This window comes from Mycteria americana, chromosome 11 (assembly GCF_035582795.1).
Source record: "Mycteria americana isolate JAX WOST 10 ecotype Jacksonville Zoo and Gardens chromosome 11, USCA_MyAme_1.0, whole genome shotgun sequence".
NCBI lineage: Eukaryota > Metazoa > Chordata > Aves > Ciconiiformes > Ciconiidae > Mycteria > Mycteria americana.
This window is the reverse complement of record NC_134375.1, coordinates 13460308-13472405: the sequence shown is the minus strand read 5'-3', so window position 1 is coordinate 13472405 and position 12098 is coordinate 13460308. Positions and strand designations below refer to the sequence as shown.

Here is a 12098-nt window from a genome sequence, read left to right as displayed (position 1 = left end):
AGTTTTAGGACAGTAAGTTGAAGTTTATTGAACTTCTGATGTAAGTTGGCTCCACAGGTAGGACAGTGCAGCTGCTGTCAACTGGAGTTTCAGGCAGGAACAGGAGAGTGGTGCAGTTACTCAGGGCTTTAGACAGGACATAATTATTCACTTTAGAGTCTCGCCAGGGCAGTGGGGTTAATACGACTTCTCTTAAGCAAAGTGTCTCAGACTCATTAATTTTCAGAGGAGTTCAAGACCTCAGTGTCATGTTTCAGTGAAGGTATATCACCTCCAGCAGCAGAATATTCTGATACTCCATTGCTACTGAACCAAAAAATATGCTTAAAAATAAAAATATGCTTAAATATGCTTAAACAAGAATGAGTTGATGTCTGTATCTGGGATTATTGAATCTGTACTCAGGGCAGATAATTTTTGCTTTTAATGAAAAATTGTCTGTACTAACTTGAGTAGATATTAAATATACTGGGGGTAGTTAGCAACAAATTAATTGAGAAGTTACAAATATGGTTGTTATCAAATGTGAGAGGAATTTTAGTGCTAATACATGTGAAGTCCTAAATCCAGAAAATAAATAAATGGTACAGATAATACATTACAGGGATTTACCCTACTCCCACACCTTTTAAGGCACATTTACTTTTATTCATACTCTTCTGTCATAAATTCTTTCATTTAGTGGTGCAGTGTAGATGCTGCAAATTAAATCAGGATTCAGAGAGTAATAGAAGACACCTTTGATTTTCTAAAGTGCTGCATAGTCTACAACTGTACTCCAGTGAAAGAGAGCTGCTGGTGCACAGATCTGCTGTAAATTAGGCAATCACTGACACAGAAGAGTTTGGGATAAATTACCTCTATTCACCCACAAGTTTTGAAGCAGATACTGGTACATGTGAGATCACTACATGCATTCATGATAATGATGCAGAGGTGGCAGTGCTTTGCCAGCTGTATTCAACTAAAATGTAAGCTACTTGGCAAGTCACTATGCCAATGAAGGGAAGAAAAACCCAGCAAGTCAGACTAGGCCAGATTTTTTCATAAATTACATTTACACTGTAGAAGGAGAATACTGGGTCTGTAAGGAAAGTAAGGTTGCTGCTGAAAAGGAAAACAAAAGACTGTTTACTCACAGTAGTCATTCCAGGAAAGCAATAGAAATGTCAGCAGAAATGATCATTAGATGTCACCTACATAATGAAAATACCACACCTCCCCTATATATGATGACATTAAGGAGAGTGGGGAAGAATCGAGCCTGAGGATCTCTATATGTTCGCATTGTTTACAAAGTTCAGATTGGTACAAGATCTATGCAGCATGAAAATGAATTTAAATGGTGTGAACACAGACCTCATCTACCCTCCTCCTGTATTTAGGGAATGTGTTGCTTGAATTACTGAGTAGGCTCAATGCCAGAGGAAGAAGAAGTACGGTTTAAACTTCTTTAATTAACTGTAGTGTAGAAGACTCTTCATTAAGATTTATGCTCAGTATTTATAAAGCTGTTGCTCTAAAAGACTGAAGATCTGAGGATGGAAACATAGCCTAAACATAAAATTGTCCAGTAGCAGGCTATACCATGCCAATGATGTTAGTTCTAGCATTACCAAAGAAAGCAAAACCTGTATTAATATTCAAAAAACCAGACATGAATATTGTGAGATCATTAAAAGATATTGAGCTGATACTAAAGCAGGAGGTCTCAGTAACACGCTTTGCGAAGGCATTCAGTATAGCCTTTTTGGAAGAGAAAACAAAAGAGAGTAACTCACCGAGACTTTGCGGGTGGTGGGAATAAAATTTAAACCTCTTGCCTCCTAAGCCAGTGTCCTATACCTTTGACAACTTTTCTGGCCATCTAAATCATTGAGATCACTCTGACTGTTGCCAGTGACCATCATTTTGGAAAGGGCAATAGAGAGAAATTTACACAGAAAAAAAGACTGTCACTGATTCCATCATAAAAGCTTCTTTGAGAGCCAGTGGACTGACAGCTACGGTCTTCCTGACAGCCAGACTTTCCTAACTTTTTCAGTTTAATGCAGCAATTAAAAATCCGTAAATAAGCAGGATCGTATCTCATAAACAGTTCAAAGGCTGCAATGAAAATTACAGATGTAACTACTGCGTATACTACATGGATCAGAATATCAGTTGATGTACTGAGATGAGTACTGGAAGCTGCCCAAGCTGTATTCGGTACAACTCGTGGTCAGTGACTGTAAGTCATGTTTATGATTCTTTGATATGTTGGGCTGTTCACTGCACAAGATATAGATCTGTATAACAAATCAGTCAGCTACTAATTAAAATGTTTGAGGAGCTGGGAATTTCCAGGATATAGAAATTTCTTGACTATTTCCACTTTCCCTCGCTCTTACATCCTTTAAGGATTTATTTGCGTGGAAGAACTTCAGAATATCCATGATGGGTCAGGCTAAGCATCCATCTAGCCCAGGACACATCTCCAACAGCATCCACAGAGAAGGTTATAAAAACAGACCTAGTGTACAGTGATGTTTTCCTACAATAGTTTCCCAAAACGTTTGCTAATTGCTGATTTAACATAATAAGTTGACTCCCATTTTACACCAAATACTGGCAGAAACCAGACACAGGGGTCTCAAGGACTTCTACAGTTACCTGGAGAAACCCTTTTCCTTCAGTTCAATTTCTTGAGACTTTACCCAGAAACATGTAAAATGCCAGATTGAATGGGCTCCATTCTCACATAAACTGGTATAAATTCCCCATACTCAATACAGTTATAGTTGTGTGAAGTCACTGTAGTCAGCAGTAGGACAAAAACTAAGCTGTAGGACAAAGCGTGCTAATAGGTACCTGAGTAAATCTGAAGCAATCCTGCTGGGCACTGGAGTACCCCAACTCTGGTTGCTATATTTCTGAATCTATACTGCTAAACTCAAATTTAGATTTTATATTGCATTGTAATGGTCTCCCTCCTGTTTGCTTTTCGTCGAGATACTGCATTTTCTGAACAGATAAGAAGTAGGAGGGAGTGACCCAGCCTCCCTTCTGAAATTTCTCTCAGCCAACCTAATTTGCCAGTGGTATTGCAGCCTAATCTCAAGTACAGTTCAGTCATTAAACTTGGAGTCACCCCAGGGATTAATCAGAGCCTGGTTCCTTGCACAAATGACTCTGGACACTGCTAATCTACCCTTTCCACGGTTTACACACTGTCAAAGCACTGTGATTCTGGTTTTTGAGTACTGTACAGCATTCACAGTACAGCCTTGACAGGAAATAATATTTGAGCAGTGGAGCCTTTCCCAAGACTGTTGAGAGAGCTTTGTATGTCATGGTGGGCTTTTAGAAGATGTCTCCATAACAGAAGTCAGGTGTGCAGTTTTTCATCTTCCCTATGGCTGTTTCATACGTGCCACTTGATTGCTTGTGTTGCGAGAGCCATCCTACTGGCACTTCAGCAAGCCTTTCTCAGAGTCATTAAATAATGGTGTTCTCCCGTGTGTTATGGATATGTGAGAAGCAGCACTTGGAGCTACGCTGGATTCTCTGTCCCCTCTCATTATATCTGTGTGTGGGGAATTGCATGAAAGATTGACATGACAGTTTTAATGGTATCGCTGCAAAGAGATCAATTGGTTGTAAATTTTACAGCGTCCATGTGCTGCATTGATAACTCCATACAGTATTAAACACTTTCATGACACGATTAATCTTGTATGATACTTTCGAGCTTAATTCAGCTGTGATAGTTTCTGTGATCAGCCACAAATCAGTAGTGATTGATTCTGGAATATCCACTAATTAAAACAGAGGAACACTGCAAAAAAAAAAAAATATTGCCTACATATACATACTGAAGACAAATGTGCAAGAGCCAAAGCCTAATGTGATGCTAGCTTCTTAGTTTTAATAAATCTCCTCATGCAGAATTCAGGAGCAGTTATTTTTCTAGTCTTTGAGACCTATGGGACCCCAGTGAGAAAATATGCTTGTCAGAAGGTTTGGTTCAGGAATTTATCATGAAAGTTGAGTTTTCCTCCCTTGCAAAACTTCAAGGATTCAAAACACTTGAAGTTGTGTATTGAGGGGAAAATCAAAGTTTTTCAATGTTTTTCACAATGAACAAAGTGAAACGAAACAGCATGGAAGAACCCAGAAGACCTGACCGCCTGTAGTTCACGTACTTATTAGAGATGGAGGACACTGGCATTCAGGTTGCTGCTTCCCCCACTGGGGACCAAAGGCAGACATCTGGGCCATGCATTGGAGATGAATGCCCGTGTGCCAGCTAATGACACCGAGACCATAATTTTTCACTGACTCCTGGTGGAAATTGCTATCTTTTTGTATAATTCTGTAATTATTGGCTACAGAAATTGACTGAGAAGACCAGTGGTTATGGCACCCAACTGGGATATTGGAGACCCAGATTTAGTTGTGCCAAATGAGGCAGAAAATGGGTTTGAACAAGAGTTTCCAATGTCCTAGATGAGTGATCTCACTATTAGTCTATTTGCTGGTCTCCTTGGTTGCCTTAGTGAGAAATCCCTTATCCTTCACCTGATCCAGCTTTCTTAATGTTTTGTTGAGACTGATGTGCTTTTGGGAATAAATAAGCTTTAGATCAACAAATTGGCTTTTTCCTACTGGAAAATGTTCCACCTCTCCAGTAATCAGTAGATGTATTTTCCAGGGCTTGAAGAGTGTAGGTTATTGAAATATTGGATTTTAATGTATAGTTCCCTTCATTATCAGAAATTTCACCTACTGAGTGAGTAATGCTCATTTAGCTCCATTTTGCCTCTCCTAGGAATTCATAACATATTAATAATCCTCCTGGAGATAAAATCTATGCACAATCTGCATTTAGGCAATCAACATTATAGTGATTGCTTATTTTTATGTTTACTAATCCTACAATGTATAAAGTCTCCTCAGAGTCCTGGCGCTGCATTTCTTGCCCTCCTTCTTTGGTTTGACTCCTGCGATGTGACACTGTAGATATCCTGTGGAGCTGCTGGACCACTGACGTTTCACATTGTTTATTCGCTATCAGAGTTCCCTGTCATGACTTGAACACCGGGATGGCAATATTTGCTGTGCCAGTTTATTTTGCACAGCCAGGATGCTTTCATTCCTTTGCTGTTTAATTGCTGTTAATTTTGCTGTTTAATGAAGTTGCCTGGACTGAAACTTTCGCTAGTTTGAACTTGTCTGGAATGAAAGCAGAAGACAACGTCTGCCCTGAAACTATCTTAGCTCAATCTTTTTAAGGAGTGGTTACGTTTTTCAGACTAATTTCTTTGCAATAATCTCTGAGCTGCAGCTTCCCAGTGCTTGGTTTGGTGTGGGCTCCATCCCAGCTCTGCTTCCCCTCTGCTTGGATGCGCTCCCGTTGCATTTTGGGCTGCTGAGGCTGGCCAGGTTGCCAGGTTTGCCAAGTGTGGTTCAGGCTTTGAACAGTCTGCTGGCATCAGTGCTGATGCTCTAGGTGATTAAACAAGTCCTTGATCCATTAATTATTTAATCTACATTTAAGCCCAAGTAGTGCAGCCCTTGTGCAACCGTGTGTATTATTTTGTGCAAATCCTGTCTCTGCATTCCGAGGGACAAGCTTGCTGAGAAAGTCTGCAGATCTGCACAGCCGAGCTTTTACACCTGAGGGGATGAGGAGGCAATATAGTCTTTCAACCAGACTTCTTCGTCTGATTCTGAAGATGGATAAGAATTGGGACAACTCCAGGCACGGGGCGGAATAGCTGGCTGATGTCTCCTGACCTGCATTGACTTGCAGTGGCTTCTTGGGAACCACTTTTTAGCCAAGACTTCCGAGGACATACTGCACTCCCAGACTGGTTTCTGATCTCCCAGGAACAGCCTGGGACCCATCAGTGCACAGTCCTCTATGCCGATCTTAGCCTCAGGCTTCGGTTCTGTGTGGCTTTGAGCTGTCCCTTCCAGACGGTACAAATCAGTGAACTATAGAAAGCATTTGAAAATAAATGCATTAAAATAAAGCCTCACGGACATCACAGACAACACCACCGTTCAGTTGCCTGACTTTCAATACTACAGTCTGTGCCCTTTATGATTGAAGAATGCTAGCAGAGATTTCTTACTCTTAGTAAAAAGCATTGTTACTCCTTATCACTTTGTAAATAATAGTAGTAACTAAAGGCAGAGAATGCAAAGGATGATGTTAAAGTAAATATTTTATTAAGAACTATATTAAGGGGAAGCAAAGGGCAAAATTTCAAAAGGTAACAATAAAAGAGGATCTTCTTTGTTTTTGTACAGGTGTACCAAAATTCCCAAAAGAAAAAATTGAGCCCCTTGATGTGGAGCATGGTGATTCTGTGATTTTGCACTGTAACCCCCCAAAAGGCATCCCGCCTTTGCATATCTATTGGATGAATATTGGTAAGCAAACAATTTTTACACAGTTCATAGGAGGGGACTCAAAACATTTGTCTTCCAGAGCAGTTTCATTACAGATTAATAATTGATGGGAGTGGTAGTTGTGCAAGTGCTTAGGAAAAAGATCAGGATATTGAAAAACAAAATTGAAAAATGGAGAATGGAGATATGTTTTTACATAACACAAAGTTAAATTGTAGAGTGCAATGACACAACATATTATTAAGTATGAGATATCAGAAAGCTTGCATATCAGTAAATGAGTCTACCAGTAAAGAGGACTACTACATTTACAGTAGAGTGGATAAAATGTGTCAATATATTATTTCTATCATTACTATTTTTCTCTTTTCATAAACTAATGGTTGATTTGATACTAAGAAAAGAAAATTCTGTCAGGTAAGTATAATTAGTTCCTTGTGGGTTTCTGTCACGTTATTCTTCAGCATTTGTGTTTACCAAGAATTTCTGGCTCTTGGGAAGCAGAGTAACTCGGATTGCCTCCATGACATGGCGTGTTTGTTTCTGATGCTGACCAAGTACTTGCAGAGACAGGGTGCCAGATTAAACCTCTGATCTTATAAGGCAGCCTCTCTATTCCGGACATACATATTTAGCACAGACCTGCATTTGGCTGGATCAACAATGAGACCGTACAGCAACCTTAGTTCATACGAACACTCCCCTGCTGCAATCTGTAGTTACGGAAGAGCAAAGTGCTTGGGAGACTGGCTGTGGGGGACATCTGTAAATGGTGACCTCCGTATCATCATTACAGGCCTTTGTATCGGGGAGGGGTGCTGGAAATTTCCTTTGAGCAGGAACTTTGTACTGGGTATTTTTTTATTATCAATTTTTCATCATCAATTATTTTTCATATATTTTATATATAAATATATTATTATACATAAAATATTTATTATCAATTGTCGGTCTTATGTTGAATATTGGTAAATAACCCATTGGTTATGCTGGGCTTTCTGCCTCTTTCGCATCAAAGTTACTTTCTGTATCTGGAAGCAAACATACGACAGGAGAGCATTAGCGGTCATATTGGTGAAACAGCTCAGTATCATTACCATATCATAATTATTTTTTCTTGCTAGATTTGCAGCACATTCCGCAAGATGAAAGGGTCTCCATGAGCCTTAAGGGAGATCTCTACTTTGCAAATGTGGAAGAAAATGACAGTCGAAGTGATTATTGTTGCTTTGCAGCATTTCCAAGACTGAGGACGATTGTACAGAAAATGCCAATGACGCTGAAGGTTTCCCGTTGTAAGTCTGTGGATGAGTAGTTTCTTGTTTTCTGTTGTTTTTTCTTTTTTAACTCCCCAGGCATCAGTGAAGGCAGATGTGTGCCCTGTGTCTCTGATGTGATTCTCTCTGAAGAAAATGCACGTTACTGTGCTTATTCCTGCATTATTAACTTTACTCTAAGGGCTAAATTCAACCGATAAAAGCTTTTCGCAGCTGTTGGGCCCCAAAAGTGCCCCGTTCTTCCTCCTGTCTCCCCCCAGTGACAGCCAATGATGCATTAGGGAAATCTGCTTCTCTTGCAGTCCAGTGGGTCACCAATGGATGGGATTTCACTGGGTCTTGAGGACTTTGTGTGGCAACCTCCTCCCTGGGTGCAGGCCTGGTTTGGTCCGGATGCAGCAATGCAGTTGGGAACGACACTGGTGCTTTCCAGGTCTTTGCAGGCTGCCTTGAGCATCAGTAATGACACACGAGGCATTTGCCATTTCCTTGATGAAATGTTAAGTAGGGAACATCAGATTTCATTTATTTATTCATTTTAACGTCTCTGTGTTCCTGTAGGCTCCGAAGGTCTTATACAAAAGATGGTTTCAGGTACTGCCCCTGCATCTGAGTCTCACTGGGGCGAGTTGGGTTTGCTGTCCGTCCTCACATGTGTGTTCACTGTATACCCACCCATTGCGGTATCCAACCGCTAATTCAAGCTGTGTAAAGCCACTGAATGCAAGGAGTGTACAGGTATCAGTGTTAGAAACAGAGGAAAAGAATACAAATATCCAAGCAAAAAAAAAGCAGCCTTCTAGGGCACGCTCTCAGCTGCGTTAAATCGCAAAGCCCGACAGAAGCCAGTGGAACTAAGGCAGCTTATACCAGCTGGAGATCCATCCCACTTTGCTTCAATCTCTTCTGGCTGTAATAGTTTCTGGTTTCACTTGTACCACTCGCTGAGGCTGCCTGTGCCCTTAATATCAGTCTTCTGTTTCCCTAATACTTCTGACCTTTCGGGCTTATGCAGCCCCGAAAGCCAAGGAGATTTTCTTCATGAATGAAAGCCTAATATTTAATATATGATTTTGAGAGTTTTCTTGTTGGGATAAAAAGATAAAGGATTACCAGTGGGTTTGTATATCTTAATACTTGCTTAAACCGTACCTTGGGATAATAATTGTGAGAAAAATACCAAAATGAAATGTTGCTCTCCGTAGCTTTTCTACTGGGTCCAGTCCCACACACATGCACACACAGATTACAGAAATATGAGATGGGGTTTGATTGTGGGGCTGCTGACAGCCCTGGCAGTGGCCCAGCAAAACACTTCAGTGCGTGCACCTTCCCATCAAAGCCATGAGACTGGGCGCAGGCAAAAAAGCGAGGCACGTACTTGAAGGTTTTTGGAAACTCAGCTTGAGACTGCCCACTCCTCTCTGTGCCAAGTCCCCGTTGAGGGACTGTATTAAAAAAATACATAGAAAATGTAGGCAATAAGAAAAAAGAGACTGGATAAATTTTATAAAATTTCTTTATAGTGGATACTTAGGGCTTAGTGATTTTTTATTATACTAGGTAGCTAGGATGAAATGATGACTATGTTACCCATGAAGTATTTTGCAGAATAATACATCTTTGAAGAATTTTCTTTGTATTTTCAGAAATTTGTTATTCATCTGTTGCTTTACTTTCTATTTTTCTTTATTTCTTTCTTTTATGGCAGAAATTGGGGGGGCAGGTTTTTGTTTTGCTTGATTTATTGTTTCTTTTGATCCTGTATCAACTATGCATGTTTGTGTTTGGTTGTCACTTTTATTTATTTCAGTTAAGCATGCTAATGACTCAGGCTCACCTAACGCTGCGGTTACTAAGGGTGAGTTGAATGCATCTGTTATTTAGCCTTTAAACTGAGAATCTACCAGCTGAGATGAAATGTGAGCTGCTGCTCAGGAAGAAGAAGAAAAAAAAAATCACAAAAGCCTTTTTATTGCGATGGGATGGATTTAAGTGGTCCATGGAGTACAATTTGCTCATCTTGTACTTTTGACAGAAATCTGAGGGGTTTTTAACAAAGAGGTAGTTTTCTTACTTGAGAAAAGAATATTCACATTTCATAATGTGATGTAAGTAAGGAGGCTGACATCCTGGATTTCTTGTGTTATCAGTTCAGAGCAGGAGCCAGAGCTGGATGCTCCGAATCTCCCTCTGGCAGTTAAGAAGATGCTGGCATTAGGTACACACAGTTTGAAACCATGAATTCATCTCTAAAGGGCCACCCTGGGGCTGCATTACTCCAGGGTGAGCTTAAGGTGTGGATTTACAGAGCTTTAGGTGCTCTCTGTTAATTGTCCCCATCTACAGCTGTACCTCGCGGTAGACGGGAGGTGGTTCTCTTTGGCCGTATGTTGCCCTGTCCCATACCGGCCACACGTAAGCACTACAACGAAACATGTCTCATCCTGGGGATTCACATCTTCCCTCGCTTTGTGTTCCCCTCCTTGTGGAGCAATATCCTGCAGATAGTCTGCTGAGGTTTATGCAGGCAATGTGGATAAGTCAGAAGGCAACTAGTGGCTATTCCTGCAATTCTTCACCCAGTTAATTTTGTTTAAAATAGGTTAAAATGTTAGTCTTGGGTGTTGTATGTAGCTCTTGACTCTGATTTATTTGGATAAATTGCTTCTGAGAGCCTCTGTTTTTTGAAATGCCCAATTTTATTCTGCTGAAAGACTTCCTTTTGCTGGACGAGCACTGAAGTTTTTGAAAAGGGGGTTCGCCTCTAGCGTTTCGGGGTGGATAACTCAAAGCACTGATCAGTCCTCAAGCCTTGGCCTGCAGAGGCTAAGCCTTGTGAGCAGAACAAGCAAGGCTTGTGCAGAGTGACAGACACTCAAAAACTGATTTTCCCCTCGGAGACACGTCTGAACTCCTGTCGCTGCTCGGGAAGGGGGACTGCCTGCCTTTGGCAACGGGAGGTAGAGGGCAGATGGAAGACGTGCGAGCGTATCCAGAGGCACCAAAGTGTTTTGCTGCAGCTCTGAGCACTTGTGACACAGATTTGTAGAGATACAAAGGGGAGGAAAAAAAATTTAGAAAATGGTTCAGAGATACATGGGGTCTTTTACCAAATCATCTGTAACTGACTATTTTTGAAGAACTAGTACCATTTGGGGACTTATTCATTACTGTGCTAATTGTTATTATAGTGATAACTGGATAGGCATTTAACTCTATGCATATTTCATCATGAAACCCTTGTTTGGCAGGCTGGAACAAATGGTCCGTTGAAATCAAATGCAGGTCAATCTTGTTTTATTATTTTAACAGTCTTCCTTACAAATTGTATCTCCATTACTGTAGATTTAATAATTGTAGCAAGAAGGACAATTCTGTGCGATATTCAAGGCAGGAAAGATGGGTTTTCATCTGGGATTTAAAAGATGAAAGAGAGTCAATGCAGAAGAAGGGTGCTAAGAAAGATGGTGCACACCAGAAGATCAGCAATTGAGACGACCGGTGTACCAAGACTGGCAGAGGTGTATGATAGAAAGGGCCATTGCTTGGAAAGCAGGACAGGAAACCATAGGAAAAGGGGCTTCACCAGTACTGCTGCCTGTTGTTATTACTGTGGCCATCTTCTGACTGTAAGCAGGAGAAACAGGAGAGTCCTGGATTGATCTCGAACCGTATAAATAAATAAAAAAGAAAATTTACAAATTGCTGTCCGAAACCTTCTGACAGAAGTGATGTTTGTGGCATTATTGAAGGATAAGCAAAGGCTCTAAGATTTCATATCTAACTTTTATTTTATTTTATTTTATTTTTTAGCAAATTTTATCAAGGAAAGAAAACCCAAACTGCTGATCCCTCCTGAATCTGCTGGCAGTAGCTCATCAGTCACTGTCATCAAGGGAGGTGTCCTGCTACTCGAATGTATTGCTGAAGGGCTGTGAGTAATGCACAATACTGCACAAACTTAATCACCTTTTGAAATAGCCTTTTCTTTCCTCAACTCTATATTAAAAATTATACAACTACAAATGAATATACCTACCTGCCCAAACATTTTTAAATTGAAACTCTATGCAGAGTTTTTCTAAAGTATGCATACTCCTTGTAAAGCAGCACAGAGCTAGCCTGCAACATTCATGTCTTTGTTATTGCTATAGCTTATAAACAAGTAATTAAAATCATATCATGGTAAGTTTTTTTTTTTACTGTAGTATTAAAAAAAACTATTATGGAGCTTTTTTCAGTAGTACTAATTTTGAGATGTTGAGAAACTAAATAACATCAGAATTCAGCTTCTGAGGTTTGGCTCACAACCTGTAATGTTTCTTTTCTAGTTTTGCCAATTCAGTTTTGGTTCAATGCTCAAAAATTATTCAGCATTTTTCCTAAGATCCCAGGTTTTTAAAAGGAAAATTCTTGAGT

At 40.2% G+C, this 12098-nt stretch overlaps 1 protein-coding gene across 3 annotated transcripts in view; it reads left to right on the top strand.

Moving 5' to 3' along the window:
- Positions 1-12098, top strand: part of CHL1 (cell adhesion molecule L1 like) — a 55789-nt gene that overhangs the window by 6497 nt on the left and 37194 nt on the right. For 2 of the 3 annotated variants that reach the window (XM_075513712.1, XM_075513710.1), the window contains exons 4-7: positions 6298-6420; positions 7524-7694; positions 9490-9537; positions 11493-11613. In XM_075513712.1, the coding sequence (XP_075369827.1) occupies positions 6298-6420; positions 7524-7694; positions 9490-9537; positions 11493-11613 (463 nt within the window). The remainder of the gene's footprint in view (positions 1-6297; positions 6421-7523; positions 7695-9489; positions 9538-11492; positions 11614-12098) is intronic. The other variant, XM_075513711.1, reaches the window with a different exon arrangement.